This window comes from Mesoplodon bidens, assembly GCF_964165515.1.
Source record: "Mesoplodon bidens genome assembly, chromosome: 15".
NCBI classification, from domain to species: Eukaryota; Metazoa; Chordata; class Mammalia; order Artiodactyla; family Ziphiidae; genus Mesoplodon; species Mesoplodon bidens.
In genome coordinates, this window is record NC_138171.1 from 35,796,120 (window position 1) to 35,822,590 (window position 26,471).

General features: G+C 50.6%; 1 protein-coding gene across 1 annotated transcript in view; it reads left to right on the plus strand.

Annotated features, from left to right (window-relative positions):
* Nucleotides 1-14,713: 14,713 nt before the first annotated feature.
* Nucleotides 14,714-26,471, plus strand: part of COL26A1 (collagen type XXVI alpha 1 chain) — a gene marked incomplete at its 5' end in the record, with an annotated part of 177,846 nt that continues 166,088 nt past the window's right edge. Inside the window, one exon of the mRNA XM_081257567.1 lies at nucleotides 14,714-14,871. Within this exon, the coding sequence (XP_081113693.1) occupies nucleotides 14,714-14,871 (158 nt within the window). The remainder of the gene's footprint in view (nucleotides 14,872-26,471) is intronic.

Consider the following 26,471-nt stretch of genomic DNA (forward strand, 5'->3'; position numbering starts at 1 on the left):
ACACAGTTTTCCTTAATGTTACTATCTTGGGCAATCATGGTGCATTTGTCAAAAGTAAGAAATTAACATGAATACATTACTATTAACTAAATTTCAGAGTTAATTCAGATTTCATCAGTTTTTTTTCCCACTAATATCTTTTTTTCTGTCCCAGGATCCAATCCAGGATACCATAGCATTTGGTTAAGTCTCTTTAATCTAAATTTTGATCTAATTTAATCACATTTTTTTTTCCTTCATGCCCTTTGTGTTTGGGAGAAACCAGGTCAACTGGCCTGATGGACGTCCTGCATTTGGACTTGGCTGATTGCTTCCCTCTGGTATTGTCTAACATGTTCCTCTGTCTCCCGTATTTCCAATAAATTCATGGTTAAATGTAGAGGCTTCATGAGATTGAGGTTCCATGTCTTTTTGTGACAGGGATTCTTCGTGGATGATGCTGTGTTATTGCATCATCTTATGAAGCACTAATGACTGGAGGTCCCACTTAAGGGCCTGGCATGTCATAGGCACTCAATAAATATTTGTCGAATGAATCAGCAAATCGATGATCCTGTATATGTCGGAGGTGGGCCATTAGGGGGTGAGGGAGGAAGGAAGGGGCTCAGGACAGGCTGTGTGGAGAGTTATCCTGGCTGTTTCTCTCGTCATGATCTGCGCAGTGATTTGTAGTTTCCGTCCCCAGCATGGATTTACCCCCTGAGTTCCAGGCCTGTCCTTCCAGTGAAATATCCTTCTTGGATATCCTAGAGGCATATCCACATTCAACGCATCCTCAAATGAATTCCTTTTTTCTCTCACCCTGCCAGCCTGCTCCCCCGTTCCCAACCTCAGTTCATGGGACTTCTAGAAGTGCAGTATCGGCTGTGACTAAGAGCCTGGACCCTGGAGTCAGACTGCCTGGGTCCACATCCCTGCTCTGCCTGTGACCTCTCTGTGTCTTAGTTTTCCCATCTGCAAAATGGAGATAACATTGGCATCCGCCTCATTAGATTGTTGGGAGGGATGAAAAGAGCATGTGGATTAAGGCGCTTAGGACCATACCTGCATCCAGGAAGCCGGGGCTGCGTGTGGTACCCGCTATCACCCTAATCATCACTCAGTCTCCTGAGCAGATACCCAGAGTCATTGTAGGCACCCCCTCCCCCTCCATGGTCCCGCTAATCCAGCACCACCCAATAGAAATAGAATGTAAGATTTAGACGTGATTTTGAGTTTTTAATAGCCACATTAAAAACGTTTAAGAGAGAGAAAAGAGAAAAAAGAAAAAAAAACATTTGAGAGAAATACAAAGAGTTAATTTTAACACTTTTATTTAGCCCAGTATCTCAAAAATATAATCTCAACATAGAATCAATATAGAAGTTATTAGTGAGATATTTTACATTCTTTTTTTAAATTAATTAATTTTTGGCTGCATTGGGTCTTCGTTGCTGCACATGGTTTTTCTCTAGTTGTGGCGAGCGGGGGCTACTCTTCGTTGCGGTGTGTGGGCTTCTCATTGCGGTGGCTTCTCTTGTTGCAGAGCATGGGCTCTAGGTGTGCGGGCTTCAGTAATTGTAGCACGTGGGCTCAGTAGTTGTAGCACGTGGGCTCAGTAGTTGTGGCGCACAGGCTTACTTGCTCCGCGGCATGTGGGATCTTCCCGAACCCGTGTCCCCTGCATTGGCAGGAGGATTCTTAACCACTGTGCCACCAGGGAAGCCCCTATTTTACATTCTTTTTAAAATTTTGAACTAGGGACTTCCCTGGTGGTCCAGTGGTAAAGAATCCGCCTTCCAGTGCAGCGGAGGTGGGTTCGATCCCTGGTCGGGGAACTAAGATCCCACAGGCTGCGGGACAACTAAGCCCGTGCGCCACAACTACTGAGACCGTGTGCCTCAACTAGAGAGCCTGCGTGCTGCAAACTACAGAGCCTATGCGCTCTGGAGCCCAAGCGCTCTGGAGCCCATGCGCCACAACTAGAGAGAGAAAACCCACACGCCACAACTAGAGAGAAGCCCACGTACCACAACAAAAAGGTCCCGCATGCCGCAATGAAGATCCCGCGTGCCACAACGAAGACCTGACGCAGCAAAATAAATAAATAAATAGAAAATGTTTTGAACTAACTCTTCAAAATCTGTTGTGTATGCCAGATGTGTAGGCCATCTCACTTTGGACCAGATGTATCTCCAGAGCTCAACATCCACAAGCGGCTGGTGGCTACTGTGTTGGGCAATGCATCTCTAACTGGGCAGAAAGTTTGGGGGATTCTCTCTAATCTGCTCCCTTGTCGCCATCTCCACTTCTAGTCAGGTTTCTGCAAGAGCCTCTGAACTGGTTTCCCAGCCTCTCACCTTCCCTGCGCCTGTTTGCTCTACATTCTGCAGCCAGAGAAATGTTCCTAAAATGCAAACCTGATTATTTCTTGTCCCTTGTTTCTTGAAACTCCTCCAGGGGGCTCCATCCTCTGCAGTGGGACAGCTTTGGCCCACTGAGCCCCTAATGATGTGTCTGTGCCAGTCCAGCTGTACTGGCCTCATCTCTTGCCCTTGCCCACATCTTCTCTGCCCCTGCTCCTCCTTTCCCCTTCTGTACACTGTCCCCATTTTCTCTCGGGCGAACTCCTACGCATCCCTAGGTCTTCGCTCACATAGGGCTCTTCTGAGACACCTTTAAGTGCCACAGGCTGGTCTAGCAACCAGTCCCTCTCCTGGGACTCCCTACACACTCCATGCAGGTGTCACACTGCTTGTATCTGTGGGTTCACTTATCTGTCTCCCCAAGTCCTCTGGGTCCTGGGCACTGAGCCAGGTACTGTTGCATCTTAGCTCATGCAATTTCCCAACCCTGTGTATATGGCTTGCTCTGGGATATGTGCTGGTAAGGAAGGAAGCAGTGAGAGGTGATTCCAGAAGGGTAGTTTGAAGCCAGTTCATGAAGGGCTTCGAAAAATGCCAGTTAAACGAGAGTTCAGACTTTATTCTGTAGGCAATCGGGAGCCATGGCAGGTGTTTGAGGGAGAGCAGGCAGGGCCAGGGGTGAGGCCAAGAGGGCCTTTTGGTCAGAGCATCAGGCTCAAAGTGCGGTCAAATCTAAATCCTTGGCACCCTCTGCAAAGTCCTGGAGGGCAATGATATGATCTGCATTCTAGAACCATCTTTTCTGAAGGTCACTTAGGGAAGGGTTGGAGAGAGGAAGTGAGGAAGAGAATCAATACACATGGAGCTTCCATAGGCCCAGTTCTTTTCAAATATTGTCGGTATAAATGTATATAGGTATGGATTTTCCTAGTGACCCTGGGTGAGAATATTCTTTCCACCTCACAGAAAGAGAAGGAAACTGAAGTTCAGGGAGGTTAAAAAAGTTGCCCAAAGCACCCTGTAGGAAGTGTCTGAGCTGGGGTTCTGTTGGGCCTGGATGCTTGCTGGAGGGCCAGGAGATGCCAGTGGGGACACCAGGGAGAGATTTGGGCGGGACCAGGCTGGTGCTGCACCCTGAGCCCCACCCTCACACCAGGTGGGTAGCAGCCTCTGGATAGCACTGAGGTGCACGCTGGACTTGGGGGCTGCTTCCCCCCCAAGACCCCATGGCGGGGTCCCTCTGGGTGGCTCTGTGAGGGTGTCCAGGCCAGCCTTAAAAAAGCCTGTGTGTGAAATCAGACAGTTGTACAGGGCTTTGAAACAAAACGGGTCACTTACTTTGTCCCCCTCCTCCCCATAAGATTTTGATTAAATTGACAGGGTCTTCTGGTCACAACCAATGCCTTAGCTTTAATAGTGCTTTAATTTTAAAATCTTTGAAATAAGTTTTGGCTCTCCTTAAGCATGAAAAGATTTTCCCCCAAAGCCTTTAATTCTGCAGTCATCTATTTTTCCAATCAAAGGCAATTCCATGGACTGTCATGGTCTTAATTAATGACTCTATAATCTGAGTTCCACTCTGGCTGTTTTCTCACCCCCCTCCCCTTTTTTCCTGGTTTCTCAATGAAGGGCTTATCTAGAACTTGTCTCGACTTCAAACAGATACTTCATGATAGTAAATTGAAGGGAGTTTTAAAAAAAATAAATTTATTTATTTATTTGTTTAGTTTTTTTTTTTTTTTTTTTTTTTTTTTTTTCCTTTTTTTTGCGGTATGCGGGCCTCTCACTGTTGTGGCCTCTCCCGTTGCGGAGCACAGGCTCCGGATGCGCAGGCCCAGCGGCCATGGCTCACGGGCCCAGCCGCTCCGCGGCATATGGGATCCTCCCAGACCGGGGCACGAACCCGTATCCCCTGCATCGGCAAGCGGACTCTCAACCACTGCGCCACCAGGGAGGCCCTCTGTTTAGTTGTTTTTGGCTGTGTTGGGGCTTTGTTGCTGTGTGCAGGCTTTCTCTAGTTGCGGTGAGCGTGGGCTACTCTTGGTTGTGGTGCACGGGCTTCTCATTGCAGTGTCTTCTCTTGTTGTGAAGCACGGGCTCTAGGTGCGCGGGCTTCAGTAGCTGTGGCATGCGGGCTCAGTAGATGTAGTGCAGGAGCTTAGTTGCTCTGTGGCATGTGGGATCTTCCTGGACCAGGGATCGAACCTGTGTCCCCTGCATTGGCAGGCGGATTCTTTTTTTTTTTTAATTAATTTATTTATTTTTTGCTGCATTGGGTCTTGGCTGCTGCACTCAGGCTTTCTCTAGTTGTGGTGAGTGGGGGCCACTCCTTGTTTCGGTGCGCGGGCTTCTCATTGCAGTGGTCTCTCCTGTTGTGGAGCACCGGCTCTAGGCACATGGGCTTCAGCAGTGGTGGCACGTGGGCTTCAATAGTTGTGGCTCGCAGGCTCCAGAGCGCAGGCCCAGTAGCTGTGGTGCACAGGCCCAGCTGCTCCGCGGCATGTGGGATCCTCCCACAGCAGGGCTCGAACCCATGTTCCCTGCATTGACAGGCGGATTCCCAACCACTGCGCCACCAGGGAAGTCCCTGCAGTGAGGTTTTATCAAGTGGAACAACATTTTCATTCTCTTTGTTTTGGGTCTTGGTATCAGTGCAAAACCACCCTTAGGGAACATGGTCTGCCTTCCTCTCTGCTTTTCAGCAAAAGATGCCTTCCGAGAAGCACTGGGAAGGTGTTTTTGATTATGTGCAACAAAGACCAACATGGTAAATCCTTGTAAGATGTTGGTGGGCTGGTATTTACGGGGCTATCTGGAGACTTCTGGTTTGAAGATTGCACCTGACAATCCTTTCTTAAGTTAGGATAAACTCAATTTTGGATAGAGATGTGAGTGGACTAGATACCAGTCTCTCTTGAAATGAATGGCAAGTTCCTTCTTTGGTCTGGTCATCTGTAGGACCCACCTGACATTTTCATTTGTGCTTCTCTCTTTTTCTTTGTCACATGCAAAGAAGGAAGAATACAGAGTAAACAATTGTGTGCTCAGGTTCCCAACACCGGCCCTCCTCTTCCTGGGGGCTTGGGAAAACGAACCAAATGGTTCATTGATTTACTCAGATATCCAGCTAATATTTATTTAGCTTGGACTGAGTGTGATGCTGTTAGGCCCAGGGAGACAGAGATGGGCGGAAAACTACCCTTGTTCTTAGAGTGTGTGATGTGTGGTAGGGGAGACAGCAAACATGTTAAGAAGTAACCATGGCAAGTGGAAGTGGATGTGGACTAAGAAGGTTGTGGAAAGACCTCTGGGAGCACAGGATGGGTATCAATCCTAGTTGGGGGGATTTGGTGAAGAGCTGCATTCTGAAGAAGGCTCACCAGGAGGAGACTGAGTGAGGATGGAAGTGTCTTAGTTCATTCAGGCTGCTATAATACCATGAACTGGGGGGATGATAATTCTCATGGTTCTGGAGGTTGGGAAGTCCAAGATCAAGGTGCCAGCAGATGTGGTGTCTGGTGAGGGCCTGATTCCTGGTTTATAGAGGGTCATCACCTTGCTGTGTCCTCACATGGCCAAAGAGGGGAGGGAGCTCTGTTGGGTCCTTTATAAGGGCACTAATCCTATTCATTAGGGCTCCACCCTCATGACCTAATCACTTCCCAAAGGCCCCATCACATTAAGGGTTGGGATTTCAACATATGAATTTAGAGGGGACACAAACATTCAGTCTATGCCAAAAACATGCCAGATAGAGAGAACAATCTGTGCAAAGCCATGGCAGTGGGAAAGATCTCAGCCTGTTGAGGGAATGCAGGTGTTGCTCTGTGGCTGGAGCATGGGGTGGGTGGGGGTTAGGCGGAAGTGGGGGTGGTGTGGCAGCAGGACAGACAAGGAAGGCAGGACGGGAACAGGTGGCAGAGGATGTGAGTGCCCAGTCAAGGAAGTGAGGATTTTCCCTGTGATGATGGGGTAGCAGCAGATGTCTCTTTCAGCAAGAGCGAGGGGATCACAGAGTGTTTTGGAAGGAGCTTTCTGGCAGCCAGGCAGAAGAAAGGGCAGAGGGAGGGGAGACAGGAGGCCAGGGGACTTCTTAGGAAGTTATTCTAAAAGCTCATAGAGGACCTGACAAAGGCCAGACAGAACAAGGGCAATGGTGGTGGCCGTGAGAGCTGGCAGGGGTGGGAGTGTGCAGGGAATGAATTGAAGAGTTATCTAGAATAGATGGGACTTGGAGACTCCATCAGCTATTGGGGCAGGGGGACTGGATTTCAGTTTGGGTAGTGGGGGGCGCAGTAACACTGTGATATGGATTCCAGGTGGAAGAGACACGGTGGGGCTGGCCCACAGGGCTGGTGAGTAGGTGTCCTGCTGCTTCTCCAAATGGACAAGTGGGAGCTGACATCCAGCCTGGGCTCTGAGGGCTGAGCCTGACAGGGGCTATGTCCACCCAGAAAACAGGGGGCACCTTTCCCTAATTTGCATGAGCATGGGCTGGCAGTGGCCCTAGCGAGGCGAGTTCAGTTTTAACGTGCTGAGTTTGGGAGCGTCCAGGAGATGAGGATGCAGTGGTCCGAGGGGCAGTAGGTGGCAGCAGCCTGTGATGCTTAGAGGATTCGGGCATTCAGAGCAATAGGACTGAGCACCACCCTGTCGGCGATTTCCAGGGTCCAGCTTTCGCACGCACCTTTGATTTTTGCTCTCGGATCTGCAATCCTCACCACATTCAGCCCTCTGACTTTAGACCTGCTTATAAGAAGACCTTGGTCCCCTATTGCCACCCTTAGCCTGGGGGCTCCCCAAAGTCCCACAAACGACTCCTCCTCCTGGGTTTTCTCATGAACCCTGGGCTTCCAGCGGGGAGCTGAGTTGAAGATGATTCCTAGAATCAGGTGTGGGGAGAGAAATGTGTAGGGGGCCAGAGCCCTCGCTCACCTGGACAGCTGCCTTTGGGCAGTGGCCTCTCTCCAGCTCTAGAAGGGGTTTGTGCCTGCACACACATGCGTGTACCTGGTGTGTGCACAGGTGTGTTGAGCTGAGCATGCCCCTTCCCCTCCATCCCAGCTCCTCCACTCCTCAGCCCTTCCACCACAGCACAAGATCCACCTTCACTCCTTTGACAGGCTACCACTCACAGCGCCCTCCCTGCCTCTCAGCTTGGTCTAAATCCTTCCTCTTGTTTCAAGGCCTCTCTCGACTCTACATGGATGTCCCTGAACCAGACCTTCAGCCCCCACTCGTTCCTTGGAGCTGCTGACTTTGGATCATACGGCATCAGGGGCAATGCCTCTTTATTTACATCCTTCTTAAGGATCCTGTAAGTCCAACTAAGGGTGAAAGTGATGCCTAAATTGGCTGGCCACCACCAGGGCCAGCATCTACCCTCACCTATGAAGTTTGGTTGTCATGGATTAGGACTTAGTGAGAATAAAGGACACAGCTGGGAAAGTGCGACCTAGGTCCTGCAAAAATGCAGTGAGAATAAGGGACACAGCTGGGAAAGTGCGACCTAGGTCCTGCAAAAATGCAGATGGACAGGCATCAGAAGGTCCAACCTAGCCCTCATGCGGTCATTTTGTAACAGCTCCTGCAGGGCAAAAGACCCCTTTGCACCAAGGCACCAAACCACACATACGTCCTCAGTGTATTAGTCAGGAAAGCCTGGGTGATGCTGTAACAACTTGACCCTAACATCCCAATGGCTGAACAAAACAAAAGATGTTCAGTGCTAGTTAGAGGGTTGGTGGTGGGGAGTGTCTTCTGCACTCAGGGATCCAGGCTGACAAAGGCCCAGCCTTGGAGAACATCTGCTGTGGCAGGGACAGAGAGGGCTTGGAGAGAACTCATACTCTTTCTTTCCTCTTTGTCCTGGACGTGGCACAGCTCCCTTCTGCTCAGAGCTCACTGGCCAGAGCTAGTCACATGACCTTGCCTAACTGCAAGAGAGGCTGGTAAGGGAGGTCTTCTTTGTGCCCAGAGATGACAGGAGATCCAGATGTTGGTGAGCACTGGTAAAGTCTACCATACTTATTCATGCCTGTTCAGGGAAAATTCTAGTTAATTAAATCCCTTTCTTGCCTCTGAGGTTCAAGAATCATGGTCTCAGGGCCATAGGTAGTGCTTCCTGCTTAATTATAATGTTTCTACTAGGTGCTACCCCACTCTCTGGTTGGATCCCGCTAGTGATGGGGAACTCACCCCTCGACCCACCATGCAGCTAAATCCAACTGTGGACAACCTATTTCAAAGTTCTTCCTTATATTCAGCTGACATCTTCCATCCATTGGCCCCCAATTCATCCCTGTGGCTCAGAGAACAAGTTTAATTCTTTTTTCCTGCATGTTTTTTTTTTTCCCTTTTCCTTTTCTAAGCCCAACGTCTCTCTTGTTACCTACCTGCCCTGATGGCTCTCCTTTTCACTCACAGTTGGTTTGTTTTACCAGCAAGCTCTCATGTAGGAGCCCTAAGTGCTGAACTGCAGAACTGGGCAGTGGAGGGGGTATGGAGAACCAGGGTGGGGAGCCCTGAGCAGAGCCCCCACCACAGACCCCCAGCTAGGGGCAGCTAGAGAGGGATATCATTGACATGGGTTCAATGTGTCTAAACCCCCTACATCTTCATGCCTGTGCGAGGATAAAGCTTGTTAAGCCAACACTCCCCAAGTGTTGTCTCTTCTTTATTTTATGGCTGTAAAGGACTGAATGTTTGTGCTCCCCACAGACGCATGTGTTGAGATACTAACCCCAAGGTTTTGGTATTAGGAGGTGGGGTTATTGGGAGGTGATTAGGTCATGAGGGTGGAGTCCTCCTGAGTGAGATTAGTGCCCTTATAAAAGAGACCACAGAGAGCTCCCTTGCACCTTCCACCATGTGAGGACACAGTGAGAAAACAGCTCTGTGTGAACGAGGAAGCAAGTCCTCACCTGGCTACGAATCTGCTGGTGCCTTGATCTTGGACTTCCAGTCTCCTGAAGTGTGAGAAATAAATTTCTGTTGTTTTTAAGCCCCCTCATCTATGGGATTCTGTTATAGCAGCCAGCCAGAAAAAGACATCCCGTTTCTTCATTTTTTCCCAGTAATCTCATTAAGTTCTTACGGAAGCATTTGTTTAGCTGTGGCTGCATTAGTCAGCAGTCAAACTTCTTATCACCACGTTTGAGTTGGGCTTTTGGCATTGGCAGTTGGGCAGACTCCATGTTTTTAGCGTTTTTTAGGTTTTGCTTTTAATACTTCATTTTCCCTTCCAAATTTGTGTTTAAGATCATGGGCTATGGTGGTAGCCATCTAATTTGCTGTCTACTTTTTGTGTGTGTGTCTGTGTCATCATTTATTTCTTACAAGAGAAGACAGAGACAATCGACTTGCTAAAGCCATACATGAATGTTAATGCAAAAAAGACCTAGATGCATGAAGTATTTGTCTTAATTTGCTGTCTTCTGAATGTCTATTTCACTGCCAAAGTTTAGGGAAACAGGTATGCTGAGCAAGGAAGTGTTCCCTTTTATAGGGTTGGGTGGAATTTTGCGGGTGTCCAGGTAAAGAAGAAAATTCAGAGTCGGCATCTTCCATTATATCCACATTCTGCTCATATTTTGCCCCTGGCCAAGTACAGAAAGCTTGGAGCAAAACAAAGAAGGCCCTTTGTTGCAACTGTCCCGCTATGTTGAGTCAATCCAGCCCATTCCTGTGCTGGCCTGGGATCTGGAACAGCTGGGAGGATGGGCTGCTAGAGAGATCAGTATGAAAACCAGGCTGTCCCTACTATTGCTTCCCTGAACTTCTGGGAGAATTGCAGGATCCATGTCCTATAAGGGTACTCAAGGGGGAGGGGGAGATTTCTGTTTTAGATTAACAGGAGGGTTTATCATGCCAGAAGGTCAATATTTACCTTGGCTTCAGCTTGATGAGTATTTACTTCTCCATTCAGTTGGTCTCTCTGCTGACTTCAGCAGAAGTGAAGATCTGCTTTTTGTCTGCCTAAGAGGATGCTGACTGATATTTTCTTATCAGAAGGGCCTGGAAACATAGTTGCAGAGGAGCCCACTTCTCTAGTGTGTGTTTGTTGGGGGGTTTGTCTACCTCCACCAAGAAATCTGATCCCTCTTTGTACAAACAACCCCGTTTCTAAGGCGCTTTTGAACTTACAGATGGGGGAGAGAGCACAAGATCGCAGACAGATCACTTCTCTCATCTCCTTGTATGATGAAAAATGGGGAGATTCTGAGAACCCTGATTGTCTGTGTCAGAGTTGTGGTGAGAGGTCGAGGAGTTAAGGGCTCAGTGGCGCCCTGCTGACCCTCATTGGTCCAGTTTTCATTTTATCGAGGTTTGGGGGTGGGGGCACGCTGTATGATGCCTGAAGATCACCAAGGAACAGAGGAGGAGGGAGCCAGAACTACGACCCCGGTCCCAACTCCAAGGCTTCAATGCTTGATTTCTTGGGCTCTTGGGAACAGTGGCTTCTGTCTCTCCTGGGGCTTTAGCATGTATTTGGTGAGTGCCGCGGGCACAGTATAGAAATACAGAGACCAGTACTCGTGTGGAGTTTGGATCAGGGGCCAGCCGGGGTGGCTGACGTTGGAGGAGGCACTGGACCTTCTGAGGGCACCAGTACGCCCTTCAGTTAGGGGCTGCTCAAACTTTCCCACTTTTGCCACCACTCACAAGTATGTTTTATCTTGAAAAATAATGCAAATGGCGCATTCTATTCAATACTATTCCTGTATTTGTTTTAAAATAAAGTTTCATTTTAAATTGTCTACCACAGAGAAAGATGTACCAGGTTTATTCCGGGGCTCCAGAGTCTCCTGAGAAAGCTCCAAGCACTCCTGGGTATAAGCCCACTTGGGGCTTTGAAAAGGGGGCCATTCTTCAGTTTTATCCTTCACCAAAGCTCTGCAAATAATAATCATTAACATTTATTGAGCATTACAATGTGTCAGGCACATGATTCCAAGCACTTTGTGTGAATAATTCATTGAATTCTTTTAGCAAACCCATACAGTAGGTACAGTTATTATTCTGATTTTACGGATGAAGAAGCTCAGAGAGGTTAGGTAACTTGTCCAAGGTCACACAGCTGGTACCGGTTGGAGTTGGACTCTACTACCTGATGTCCTCTGGGGGCGAGGGAGGGGTTAGAATGTGATACCACAGAATCCTTCTCCATTCTTCTCTGCTCCCATGGCCCCCCCTTACGGGACTGCTGCCGCTGGAAATCTTGCCTACAAGAGTGATGGCTTGCTAGGGTTGGGTTTATCCACAGCTGCCTTGGTGATAGGAGTGGAGGATGAAGGCAAAGTGAATTATAGAAGGCCACAACTGGAAAGGTCTTCAGAGACAAGCCAGTCCACTCTTCATTTTACAGATGAAGATGCTGGGGAGGACCGGAGAGGGAAGGGGTTTACTCCAGGTCACCCAGCAAGTCAGCAGGGGCACCAGGAGCAGACCTGGGGCTTCTGCATCTGAGTGGTGTGTGTGATATCACATTTCTTGATTTTCTGCATCTTTGTCTTTTTAATCCCTTGCCCTCTAAATGGAACCTCCTCTTGTTTGCAGAGTATTTCTCCAGACTGCCTGCTGGCTTTTTTAAATTTTTATTTATTTTTGGCTGCGTCAGGTCTTTGTTATGGCATGCAGGATCTTTCGTTGTGGCCTGCAGGCTTCTCTCTAGTTGTGGCAGGGGCTCCAGAGCACAAGGGCTCAGTAGTTGGGGTGCGTGGGCTCTCTAGTTGTGACGTGCAGGCTTAGTTGCCCCGCAGCATGTGGGATCTTAGTTCCCCGGCCAGGGATTGAACCCGCGTCCCCTGCACTGGAAGGCGGATTCTTAACCGCTGGATCACCAGGGAAGTCCCCCTGCTGGCTTTTGAAGGAAAAAAAAAAGCCCATTTTAATGCTTCCTAAAGAATAGTGTAAGCATCCTGAGGGTGAGAACTATGTTATTTGCTTCTCTAAGAGTGTTCACTGCACCAGGACAGTGCTGGACACGCAGAAGTTTCTCAATACATGTTCACAGGGCCAGAATGAACTTTTTGTCCTAGAAGTGAAACAGAGGACCAAACTAGACCTGCCTTAGTCCTGAAGTTTCTGGGATGTATTAATTCTTTTCCTAAAGCTTTTCATCCTAAAAGAATCCTGCAGTTACGGAATAGTGGTATCCTTTCCTGTCCTTGGTCCCTCTAGCTTGGGTGCAGCCCATGGCACTGGAAAAATGAATTTAAGATAAAAACTAAATTCTTGTTCCCTTACTGCAATGTCTACAGCATAAAGCCAATTTACAGCAACATGGAATTCCTCTGGTCTTTAAGATCTCACTATGCGGGCTTCCCTGGTGGCACAGTGGTTGAGAGTCCACCTGCCGATGCAGGGGACACGGGTTTGTACCCCGGTCCGGGCGGATCCCACATGCCACGGAGCGGCTGGGCCCGTGAGCCATGGCCACTGAGTCTGCGCGTCCGGAGCCTGTGCTCCACAATGGGAGAGGCCACAAAGGTGAGAGGCCCGCGTACAGAAAAAAAAAAAAAAAAAAAATCTCACTATGCAAGTAAAGGAGGGAAAGGAGGAAGACAGATACTTACAAAATCCTGGCAGGGTAGGGGGGAGGATGACCTCATCATTTATTGGGTGTTGGAAAACAGCCCAAGGAACACAGTTCAGATTCCTTTTGGGGGAGGCACTGAAAATCCCCTGATAATCCAAATTCTCCAAATCTTTTAGGCCTTGAGAAAAGGATGGAGGGCGAGATGAAGGAAGTGGTCCTAGGTGCAAGTGACGTTTCCCATTAGGGGGCTGTCCACTCAGAGATGGACTGTTCATGCCGATTCCTAGATGGAAACTCTGGACTTGGGAAGTGTGGAAGTTCCGTTTAAAAGGCCCAGGCAGGGGACTGCAGTCCAGTGGTTAAGACTCCATCCTTCCACTGCAGGGGGCAAGGTTTCAATCCCTGGTGGGGGAACTAAGATCCCACTAAGATTCTGCATGCCTAGTGGCCAAAAAAAAAAAAAAAAAAGAAAGAAAGAAATAAAAGGCCCAGGTAGGATTTGAGGGAATTGAATGGGTGGTTTGGGGAGAGGATAAAGGGGGTTGGAGATGATATCTTGGTATTTGTACTCAAGAGGGTACATAGGGGAAATGTACATATGGATACATATTGGGATATGTAAACAAGAGGACAAAAGCCCTGGGAGCGGCCCTTTCCCTCCACATTTTCAACAGCATCTTCCGGTTCTTCCTTTAACAACAATCCCACAGTTCTTTTACAAAATGGGTTGCAGTCCACGGAGCACTTCCATACTTGATGGCTTCTCTCCAGTCCTACTGGCATTTTACGGACTAGGAGTTTCCCACTGTTAGCAGGGACAGAGCTGGCCTCAGGACCTCTGCCAACCCTTGGTTGCTCTGGGGAGAATTAGAAAAAGACTTTCTCCCTGGGGGAGTGGGGCACAGGGTGGATTTCAGGTCCCCCCTGCTTTGTGCTGGGTACAAGCCCTATGGGGATCCTGCAGTCCAGAAAAGACCAACTTGGGGCCAGGCTGGCCTTGGGCTCAGGGTGCGATCTGAGACCCAGCCTTCCCATCTGTAAAAGGTGGGATTGTATTACATCTTCCCCCAGCTCCTTCCCAGATACGATGCCTCATGAGTCTGTGAGTCTAGGGACAACTTCTCACCCCACATCAAATGCTTCCTTCCTTCCCAGCTGCTTCTCAGCTTAGAGAGACAGCTGGCAAGGTAGAGGCTGGAGGTGAAAGGGGGATAGAATTCTGGGGAAGTCTGGGTGTGCAATGGTTTGGTCAAAAGAGCCTTGGACAAGGAGTGTGTATTTTTTCTGCTTAACTTTTTTGAGCCTCAGTTTGTACCTCTGAAAAATGGGAACGGCACCACCTTATATAGAGAGCAGTGCTGTAGGGATTAAACAACATTGCCCAGGTGAACTTGCCAGGCACAGAGTGGGTACTCCGTAAGCGCTTGCGACCCGAAGAGGGTTTGGTTGGGAAGGTTCTAAAGAGCATGTGTTTGGGGACCCAGGCACAAGATTTGGCTTTCGGGGCGCGCGACTCCCCGGACCCCCAGCGGAGGAGGAACCCCAGCTCTGCCGCCACTGCCGCCTCCTCGGCCCCGGACCGCCGAGGGTTAATGAGAAAGCCCCACGCCCCCTTTGACGGCGCAGAGCCCACCTCGCCGAATTTGAAAAGGCGGCCCTGAGAGGCGTGGGCGCCCCCCAGACATTTCCAGCTCGGACCTGGGCTCCGCTCGCTCACCGGCGCGCTCGCTCGGCTCCCGGCGGGGGCCGCGGGTTCGGTCCGGCCGTCGGTGCGCTCCCGACTGTCCTCCCGCCTGGGACTCCGGGTCCCCGCGGGCGGCCGCGCAAGATGAAGCTGGCTCTGCTTCTGCCCTGGGCATGCTGCTGCCTCTGCGGGTCGGCGCTGGCCACCGGCTTCCTCTACCCCTTCCCGGCCGCAGCCCTGCAGCAGCACGGCTATCCTGAGCAGGGCTCCGGCTCTCCCGGCAGCGGCTACGGGAGCCGCCGGTGAGTAGTTGGGGGCGGCGGGACCTGGGGGCGCGGGGAGGTAGGGTTTGGGGCTTGGGATCTTGGGATTGGGGGTTGGGGGCGCGGGCTGCCGGGTCTCGGGGCGGTCTGGGGCTGGGGGCGCGGGGGCGGGGTTTGGGGCTTGGGAAAGTGGGATTGGGGGCTGGGGGCGTGGGGCGGTCGAGGACTGGGGGGGCTGGGGACGCGGAGTGATCGGGGCACAGACAGTGGGGGCTGGGGGCTCGGGACGGAAAGACTGAAGGTGCGGGGCTGGGACTGCGGTGGTCTCTGGCCGCGCCCACCCCCCTTCCTTTCCTTGCTCTCCCAACCTTCGCCCCTTCGGCTCCCGAATCCGGGTGGAGGTGGCTCAGACCTGCGGCGGGGGCGCGCGAAGGGGTGACCGTGGCTGGCTGGGGCTCGGTGGCTCAGTTCCTGGACGTTTACCGGCTCACGTGGCTCCGCCGAGCTCACCTGCTCAGCCGGGGCTTTGTGTTGGGGAGCAGGTTCCCGCGATGCCAAGGCCTTGCATCCGGGCCCCCTACTCTCACGCCGGCCGCCAGGGACACCGGAGGGACGATTCCGTCCGGTCTTTGGGACTGGGCCCGCGGAGGAGCCTCGGCTGCGGCTCCCCAGCCACCTGGGAACGTGGTGCCGGCTCCGATCGCAGGAGTCCGCGGTGGGGTCGGAGAGGGAGCAGGGTCACGGAGCCCGCGGTGCCCGGACCCACCCGCGTCCTCCTCCTCCGCCGGCAGGTGGCGCCCTGGCCACCCCAGGACGGTTAGGGCAGCAACTTCTCAATCCGTGGTTGAATTCCCCCAGAAAACGCGTTAAGTACTCAAGTAAAAGTTGCCAAATCTCTCATCTGCGTAACTCATTCGAATTTAGCTTTTCCCATTTAATAGTAATTACGACTCACACGGCTGTAATAGCCTTCTAGAACACACAACATGCATTGGTAGCATCCATCTCTTTTGATCCTAAAACCACCCCAGGGTTAGCTATTAGAGTATTATCTTTCCTTTAACGGAGGAAACTGAGGCTCAGAGAGAGGTCCCCAAATTCGGTGGCAACTCAGGGCTCACCTCTTGTCTTCTTTCTCCAAATCCTGTGCTTTCTATGGCACCACTCTGCTTATCGTTTATGGAGCAAGGCAAGAGACAGGTCCCAGTTCTTCTGTCCTCCATGGTGTTTACCAAGCCAGGGAGGGCTACCAAGGTGAATTCTGGCAACGTCTTGTATCAAGGAGACAGGAATATTTTGTGTTGAGAAGAGCGGTACGCTTAATGGCTGGATAAGGAGGTTCTCAGAAGAGCATTTAAAGTGCTTCAGGAAAATTTTGCGTGCAATTTTATTTCCTTCATTTTGTTTGGAAGTACTTCTCCAAGGCTCCTATTAGTATTACTCTCCAAACACCCACAGTCGTGTGGACTCTGCACACTTCTATAGGAGCATATTTTAAAAACTAAGCTTCTCAAATCGCAGAATGATACGTATAGCATGATCTCACTTATGAAAAAAAATTCGATCTATATCTAGATACCTATCTACCTATCTATCCAGAAAAAAAGTTGGTAGGAAACCATTTTTGGCAGTTACCTATAGGGAGAGACCTGGGGCTAGACTAGGGGAGAGAGTGAAAAAGGACTCCCATTTTTCCCCTCTGTCTGCTTGTGTCTTGTTTGCATGTTTTACAAGGAGGGTACATTCATGTATTACTTTTGTAATTCAAAAGTGTGTGTGTGGGGGGCTTCCCTGGTGGCGCACTGGTTGAGAGTCCGCTTGCCGAGGCAGGGGACACGGGTTCGTGCCCCGGTCCGGGAAGATCCCACATGCCGCGGAGCGGCTGGGCCCGTGAGCCATGGCCGCTGAGCCTGCGCGTCCGGAGCCTGTGCTCCGCAACGGGAGAGGCCACAACAGTGAGAGGCCCGCGTATCGCAAAAAAAAAAAAAAAAAAAAAAAAAAGTGTGTGTGTGTTGGGGGCTGGAAGTGGGGGGGGGGGTGGGGGTGGGGGGGGGTGGGGGGGGTGGGGGGGGTGGGGGGGGGAAGGCTCCTGGGGGAAGGCTCCTGCAGCCTGGACTCTGCATGCAGAGAGGGGCCAGAGGGGAAGTCCATGAAGGGAACCAGTGAATGGGGACGGGGGTTCTAGCGTTTGGTGGACTGGAACTTGGGGACCTCCAGAGACACTTGGAAAGGATAGTTTTAGCACAAGTAAAAAGAGGCCCAAACAAATGTAATCTTCCAGAACTCTTTCTACCAGGCTGGGAGCAGGGAGAAGGTACAATTAGGTTCAGGGAGGATCTGGATGAATTTGTGGAAAATGGATTTCTGAATAGGATATTGGGGGGTGTTAAGGACTTGGGGCAGGTTCCAGATGCTTGAGATGGGTGTTCCGGACCGTAACTGAGCCCTTCCGTGCAAAGCCCTGCGTGGGCACTGCAGGCACCTGATTCGGGTCTGGGCGAGTTATGGGCTGGAGTTGGCCTGGTGTCACATGTTCCTGTGTGTTATTCGCTCCAGAAGCAGAAGCCTTGGGGACGGCGTTTGGCACAGGGCTCTTCACAGCTTTGGCCTCTGCTTGGCTCCATACATCTGTTTACAGTGGCTTGGTTTCAGCTGATGGGCAGGGCTATAGGGCTGTTTCTTGACAAATAGTCTTATTTCATGGTTATTGCTCCTGTTGGCAGTTTGTGTTCTCCTTTCTGTGTGTGTGTGTGTGTGTGTGTGTGTGTGTGTGTGTACCTGTACCTACCTTCCTGGGCTGGGTGTCTGTGTCTAACACGTGCTGGGGGCATCTTGCTTTGCCCAGGGATGCTCTGCTCTGGTCACCTCCATCACAAGCCCAGGGTGGGCCCCTCTGATGAAGCTATTTTGGCAAAAAGAAGAGGACCCCAATTCCTTAGAGGCCTGTTTCCAGTAGAATTTTGCAGCCCTGTGCTTGGGCCACTCATGACTTTTGTCATCCACAGTGTTGTTCGGATGCCAAATAAAAGCTAAAGGGAAATGTAACATTAATTGACCGGCAGGGTTGCTCAAGGATGGAGCCTCTCAGCTGCCCAGCCCTGTTCTTCCCAGAAGAACTTCCCAGTATAAGGATAACACATTGGTGAAACTCTTTAATGGATGTAAATCTCACTCTTCTCCCCGCCTCCCTCCCCTGATCATTCCCTCCCTCCCTTTCACAGATGGTGATTAGAAGTCTTGTCTGTTGTATCCAACCCTAAAGGGTCCAACATAGCAGCGAGTCATCCGGGCACGAGGAGTGAGAACCAGAAAGGGGGCCCCGCACCCCATCTGGGGTGCACATCTCCCAGCTGTTGATGGAGAGGTTTTAATTTGGATAAAAGTTAATATTCTTGGAGTGGGAATGTTCTTCTAAGAGAAACCAGAAGAGTGGTGGGACCTGCCTGGATTTTAAGCAGAGGAAGGAATGAATACACCCAGAGGGCGGGTTCGTGGCACAGGGGATGAGGGACAGAGTTGCTTTATGTTTCTGCCCTGAAGAGTGGCACGTATTCCATAAACCTATTCCTTCTGTACAGGACCCGAGGCATGAAAACAAGAGAGACCACATACTACAGGGCTGAATATCTACAGGTTATGAATCAAGCTAACGGATGGTTAAATAAGTAGGTCCTATCCTCTAACCTTGATGAGTAATACCTTCACAGTGACCTGGAAAGCCAAGTTCAAATGAGGAATTCTTAGATGCTTTAGAATTCTCTGCTCTGGCAAGTGGTGGCAGGGGGAAGCCTCCCCACGGCCCAGCCATCTTCATTGCTTTTGACCTTCAACTTCCTCTCCACTTATTGGTTGTTATGTCTCTTTAGTCTTTTTCATTGTGGGAGAATCCTCTCCTTTAAAAGAAAGCATTTCCAGGGACCTCCCTGGTGGTCCAGTGGTTAAGACTCTGCACTCCCAACGCAGGGGGCCTGGGTTCGATCCCTGGTCAGGGAACTAGATACCACATGCTGCAACTAAAGATCCTGTGTGCTGCAACTAAGACCCGGCACAGCCAAACAAATAAATACTTTAAAAAAACTAATAAAAGAAGGCTTTTCCCCCTGCCATTGACCTGGTGAAGAAGGCCAGTTGTCCTGTAGAATCCCAGGTTCTAGATTTGGCTGACTGCTTCCCAGTGGTGTAAATAATTGGATCCTCTATGCCTGTATCTCTTCTATGTTAGAGATTAGGTGTAAATGTTTGATTAGATTGAGGATCTTTTTTTTTTGATGGTGGTGGGGGAGGACAAGAATGCTTTATAGTTGGCCCAGTGGATCGTGTTATATCATATCAGGAGGTGTTATGGATTGAATGCTTATGTTCTCGCCATCCCACAATTCATATGTTGAAACCCTGACTCTCAATGTGATGGTACTTAGAGGTGGGGCCTTTGGGAGGTAATTATGAAGATGAAGGTTTAGATGAAATCATGAAGGTGGGGTCCCCACGATGGGATTTGTGTCCTTATAAGAAGAGGAAGAGAGACCAGGGTGCCTTTTCTCTCTTTCTCTCTCTCTCCTTCCCATGTGAAGACACAGAGAGAACTCTGCTGTGTGCAAGCCAGAAAGATGGTCCTCACCAGGAACTAAATCAGCCTTGATCTTGGACTTCCCAGCCTCCAGATCTGAGAAATAAATGTCTGGTGCCTAAGTCACCCAGTCTCTGGCGTTTTGTTATGAAAGCCTGAGCTGACTAATATGGGAGAGCATGGCAAGTTTTTCCTGGAGAGCTGGGTGTCAAACCTTCACCGGAATACCACTGCCTATAGGTTCCCTCCTTCTTTGCTCTCTTTACTTTGCAATTTCTTTGGAAGCAACTAGGCTTTGATAGCGTTTTCCTTGTTCAGGATTTGTTTGATTATATCCTGATGGTGCCTGTGAATGTGTTCCCCTGTCCTCAGTGTGTCCAGAAAATTGGAAATTGGATAGGGAGGCTCGATTGGATTTTGGTTCCTTCTCCTCCTCCTTATTATTATTATTTGTTTGGGCAAAATTACCTCTATGGTTGTGCAGCCTTCTTCCATTAAGAATCATATCAGGGGGCTTCCCTGGTGACGCAGTGGTTGAGAGTCCGCCTGCCGATGCAGGGGACACAGTTTCTTGCCCCGGTCCGGGAGGATCCCACATGCCGCAGAGCGGCTGGGCCCGTAAGCCATGGCCGCTGAGCCTGCGCATCCGGAGCCTGTGCTCCGCAACGGGAAAGGCCACAACAGTGAGAGGCCCGCGTACCGCAAAAAAAAAAAAAAAGTCATATCAGGGGGCTTCCCTGGTGGCGCAGTGGTTGGGAGTCCACCTGCCAATGCAGGGGACACAGGTTCGTGCCCCAGTCCGGGAGGATCCCACATGCTGCGGAGTGGCTGGGCCTGTGAGCCATGGCCGCTGAGCCTGTGCGTCCAGAGCCTGTGCTCTGCAACGGGAGAGGCCACAACCGTGAGAGACCTGCGTACCGCAAAAAAACACACAAAAAAACAAAAACAGAATCATATCAGGAATCACACAACATCTTGTCATCTCTCCTCTTGTGATGTTAACAGGTGTTGATGATCACTGCCTAGGTCATTATTTCATTAAGGGTTACAAAACGGTCCTCTTCTAATTCTGACATTTCTTTTTCATTTAATTACTGGAATACTTGCATAAATAATTTCCCGCTTATCTACTATTTGTAGGGAATCATATATTTTTTTTTTTTTTTAGAAAATATTGGGGGTAGGAGTTTATTAATTAATTTATTTATTTTTGCTGTTGGGTCTTCGTTTCTGTGCGAGGGCTTTCTCTAGTTGAGGCAAGTGCGGGCCACTCTTCATCGCGGTGCGCGGGCCTCTCACTATCGCGGCCTCTCTTGTTGCAGAGCACAGGCTCCAGAGGCGCAGGCTCAGTAGTTGTGGCTCACGGGCCTAGTTGCTCCGCGGCATGTGGGATCTTCCCGGACCAGGGCTCGAACCCGTGTCCCCTGCATTAGCAGGCAGATTCTCAACCACTGCGCCACCAGGGAAGCCCCGGGAATCATGTTTTGAATTCATTTTTGATTTATCTTTCCATTGTTTCATTTTGCAAATGTAAGTGTGTGAGTGTGTCTTCCTTCTTTTATAAAAAAAAATTTTAATGAAGTTTAGTTGATTTACAATGTGATAATTTCTGCTGTACAGCAAAGTGATTCATATATATGTATACATATACATAATTCTTTTTTATATTCTTTTCCATGGTGGTTTATCACAGGATATTGAATATAGTTCCCTGTGCTATACAGTAGAACCTTGTTGTTTAGCCCTTCCTTTTTTTCTCATGCAGAGGTGGTGCTCTAGTAACACTGTTCTGCACTTGGCTTTTTTTGTTTCACATTGTACTGTGGAGATTGCTCTAGATCAGGGCATAGATAGCTTCTGCATTCATCTTGTTTTTCACGATTTAAAATTTTGTGGTTGGGCTTCCCTGGTGGCACAATGGTTTGAGAGTCCGCCTGCCGATGCAGGGGACACGGGTTCGTGCCCTGGTCCGGGAAGATCCCACATGCTGCGGAGCGGCTGGGCCCGTGAGCCATGGCCGCTGAGCCTGCGCGTCCAGAGCCTGTGCTCCGCAACGGGAGAAGCCACAACAGTGAGAGGCCCGCGTACCGCAAAAAAAAAAAAAAAAAAAAAAAAAAAAATTCGTGGTTAAAATACACATAAAGCTTACCATCTTAGCCATCTTTAAGTGTACAGTTTGGTGGTACTAAATACATTCAGAGGGTTGTCCAGCCATCACCAGAATGTTCATCTCCTGCATTCTTTTTTTTTTTTTTTTTGGCCACGCCCTGCGGTTTGCGAGATCTTAGTTCCCCGACCGGGGATCTAACCCAGGCCCCTGAAGGAAAGCGTTGAGTCCTAACAACTGGACCTCCAGAGAATTCCCTCCTGTATTCATTTTTGTAGCTCTGTAGTTCTCGGTGGTGCCAATGACTGTAGTTTTTTCAGCAAGTCCCCTACTGAGAGACATCGTGTTGTTCTAACCTTTTGTGTCACGTGTAATGCCATAATAAATAGCCTTGTGAGTTATTCATTTCATATTTTTGCAAATGAATCTTTAGGATGCATTTTTTTAAAGCGGATTTTCTGAGTGAAAAGATAAATGCACGCGTAATTCTGCCAGATAGTGTCAAATTTCCCGCCATAGAAGTTACACCATTTTGTATTCCCATAAGCAGGTTTTTCTTGGGATACATTTGAAGATGACGCTTCAATGATGCTGGGTCAAAATAGCCTTGTGGGGATGAGAGCGGCCTTCCCTGGCCTATACCACCTGCCAGCCCGACCCACTCCTCACATTTGAGGGGTCTGGGGCAAGTGTACAGAGGGAAGCCCACACATTGTATGTCTAAATATTTAAAAGGTATAATTCAAGCTTACGGACTGTTAAATAAAATAAATTCTGTCATTGACCTTGACAAACACACCCTCCTCGTGACCTGGGGGTGGGGGTTGAGGCTCAGGTTTAGAAGTCTTGCCTCCATGAATTTTGTGTGAGAACTTGGCAGTGCAGGAAGAGCCACCTTCCCCTTCCCTCCGTGTCCCACCAGATACCTCACCCTGGTCAGGCCTCACCCACACCCTGTGGACACTCTAGTCCAGCCCAGAATCCCCTTTCCTTACCGTGACAACTGCCACTTGGCCATACCTCCTGCTTGAGTGTGCCCAGCTGTTTGGGGAGGGAGTTCCAGGCCCCTGGGTACCCACCTTTGCTCCATAAGGGGGGCTGTGGTCTCTGGAGGGTCACGTCCCCTAGGCCCCATAGTCTCCTCGCCCTGTGGGGTGTGGTGTGGCTGGAGAGGGGCCAGATTGGGGTCCTTGAAACCTCAGTGCCCAGGATGGGGCTCCTCTCGCCCAGGTTTAAGGCAGTTCTGGGGGGATGTGGAGTGAGTCTTGGGGATGGAGCAAGGACACGTGTACCCTGAATCCTCAAAAGTTGGACAGCCTTTCCCCAGATGTCCACGGTCAAAAAAGGCTGCGTCGTGGTGACAGAGCTAAGCTGTGTCCAGATGTTCCCTTCCTGTGTCCTCCCTGCCATGTCCCCCATTAGACTGTGAGCGCCAGGTGGGACATGACCCACCTGTTTGCGACCCAGCCCAGGGCCCAAAAGAGAGTCGGGCTCTGTCGGTTGTGTGGAGTGAACCAGATCGCATCCACCAAGGACCCACCAAGGCCCTGAATCCAGAGCGGATGTGGGTCCCACGGGGGGTCACTTTGCAGTCCCAGTGGCACAGGTCACATACTCTCTGTGGATGTAAAGACCCCTTTCAGAGATGACGGGGAGCTTTGGGGAAGGAGGCTTCAGGGTGGCTCACAGGGACTTGCTCCTGCTCTTTTAGAAGCACAGCTGTATTCTGGCCTGACGTTAGGGTATTTACCCATTTTCAGACTATTCTAAGAAATGATGGGATGGATTTCAGAACTTGCTACTGCTATGGTTTTCCGTTGAGAAATTCTCTGGGAGTCAGTTTCAGAAAGGGTCTAATCCCTGCTATGATGACAGTGCTAGACCGCGCTATTTCCTCCCCGTTCTTCCTGGTCCAGCCTCCCCATCCCCACCCCCGGCTTCCCAGGCAGGACCATTTGACCAGTGCAAAGGCCAGGGCGCAATGCTCAGCAGGGTCCCTGCTTGGAGTTTAATGCTTTGCGCTCACCATCTCCAAATTCTCGATACTCTTATTCTTAAATGAGTGCTTTGTAAGTGAAGTCCGATGGGACCACGGGGCACCAGGAAATTGACCCTCAGCTTTGACCATGACCCACCTCTCACCACCTCCTACCGCCTCCCTGGGGTGGGTTCTCCGCTACTCACTCCCCACCCCTCTGGCACCCCAGGTCCACCTGGCCTCCCCCTCTCCACCCCTGCCCAGTACCCACTGCCACCCTCTGCCTCTGGCTGGAGCCTGGGTGTGGGCTCAGAGAGGGTTGGGATTGGGTGCCTGCACCCCGTGCCACCCTGGAGTAGGACATGGCGGCTGCAGTCCCGGCCCTGGGCTGGCAGTGCTACCGTGTGCTTAAAGGGTGACTCAACAGGGGAGAGCCTCTGGCCACACCGATCCTAGTGTGTCCTGGGGAGAGATTGCAATACCCTGAAGCGTTGCCCATCCGATGTACGATGGTGGGCCCTGGGGAAGGGGATATGCCTGGCTTGACTTCCCTGCTCCAGACCTGGGCGCTGTACTTCAGCCCGCTGGCTGGTGGGAAGGGTGGCAAGCGCACTTACACAGCGTGGAGTTGCAGGGAGTGGTCTGCACTTGCCCCCCAAGGATCCCTGTGCACGAGGGAGCACACAGGAAACACTAAACAAATGACAGGTTGAGAGACAGAGAGACAGAGACCCCAGAAGAGAGGAAAACACTTTGTATTTTACTATCTTTAATGACCCAGCTTTTTGAATGAGGGGTCCCTTAACTTCATTTTGCCATGAGTCCCACAGATTATTTAGCTGGTCTTAGATACAGCAGGTCGCTGATTGGCTCATCACGGTGAACTGGGTGATTAAAGAATTGGGCATCCAGACCCACACTTGACTCAGGAAGTCTAGGTCCTGGAGAGCTGTATTTAATGGCCTCCCCAAGCAGTTTTTTTTTTTGAGATTCTTTCATCATGACCCGTAGTAGGAAATACCTTTTATATGGTGCCTGAGTCCATGCGCGCGCACTTACACACACACACACACACACACACACACACACACACACACACACACACACACACACACACACACACACACACACACACACACACACACACCCCTGAAATAAGTTTCACAAAATCATGTTTACTATTACCATATGTGATACTTTCTTTTTTATGGTACTCTATCTAGTTCATAAAAAAGTGCTTGCCAAGACTCAGAAAATTGATTCCACAGCCCCTCTGGCTTAAGACCTGCAGTGGGAGACCCCATGCCCTGGGGGAATTCAGGGGTCTTCTGGCCCCATCACCCCAGTTCCCCTGCCTGGTTCTCTAGACTCCGACTCCGAAACCTCTTTCTTGTTCTTTCTGCTGAGCCGAGGTGCTTGGCCTGTCCCCTCCGCACCCCATACCTCGGCTCCACCCTCTTCTGGGGGCAGTCACACACCCCCTCCTTCAGGAAGTCTTCCTGGACTGCTCTGCTCCCGTCTCTGTGGGCGGCTCCCTGTGCCTCCTGTATCCGTGATTGCTGGTGGTTTTTGTACCGAGAACTCACTTCCTGCTCTCCTTCCCCACAGATGGAATCATTTCTCCTACCTGTTTCGCCCCTAGCATGGCCCTGATGGGCCCACCTGGGACATGAGTGCATGAGCCGGGCCTGTGCCCTGAGCCTGGGCTGCCCACCATCCACCCCTGCCTCTTGGACATGTGAGCTTATCCAGGCTGGGCATTTAACCACCCAACCTTTTCCGATCCCACAGTCGGTCGGTTGTAGGCTGATGCTGGGGGCTGAACCATGGGGGAAGGGGTGTTCTGCCCTGAGCCCTGAATGGGAGGGGTTCTCTGTAAACTCCAGGGGGGTGAATGATCCCCTTTCCACCCCACCCCACCCCGACCTGTGGGCCTTTTCCCTGCCACTGGATCCAGGTTCCCTGGAGCCTTACATTCAGGAAGTTACTACAAGCACCTACTGCATGCTTGGTGCTGGGGGTAGTGAGATGATTGCTGATTCAGACTCAGCCTCTGCCCTTGATGAGCTCAGAGGCTGGTTGGGGAAGACCCAGGAGCAAGTGTGGAATTTGCTGTGACACAAATGTGTGCAAAGTGGGCCAGGTAGGCAAGGGACGTATGAACAAGTACCTGTTTAGGGGAGTTAGGTGTGTGGGAGTTTGGAGTGTCTTTGTGCCTCGGTTTTCTCCTCTGTAAAATGGGGATGATCTACTTCATAAGGTTATTCTAGGCTTAGATGAGTTAAAATTAATAAATTGCTTAGAGAAATATGTACTAAACATTCTGTTCGTGCTTGTGGTGTATAGTGTGCTAACCTTGCAAAGATTGCCAAGAAGGGGGGGTTTTGCAAACATATGAGGCTGTGGAATCCTTTTGTTGGGATGATGTTCCAGACTCCATACCTTGGGAAACGCTGGCCTGGTGGACCAAGGCTACATGCCAAGGCCTTTCTGGAGGAATCACGTTTGAAGTGGGTCTTGTAGGGTGAGGGGGGGTGTTCTCTGCAGTGACTGAGGGGGACATTTCAGGCGGCAGGACAGCTGTGTAAGGGCTGGGAGGTGTGACGGTGCCTGACATGTATGGTTTGTGCAGTTGGGTTCAGAGTGGCTGGACCAAGGGCTGCGAGTGTGGGGCAGGTGGGGCCTTTGGAGCCTGAGGGTGAAGCCCCTTTTCTGCCAGCCCTAAGGAGCTTGGGCTTTGGGTCGAGGCTTGGTCACAGTGGGTCCTGTGTCAGCGTTATTGGTGTGGAGGAGATGGGGCCAGAGGAGGGAGGCAGCTAACAGGCAGTGTCAGGAACCATGAAACAGGGCTGGGGCAGTGGGGATGGAGCCGCCGAGTGACGAGCGCTCAGAGTCTGTGCATTTGGCAGCATCCGGCCACTTGCTGGACCACGGACAGGCCGGAACAGGTTGCAGCCTGGGGCTCCTGGACTTGCCCGGTGCCTGTG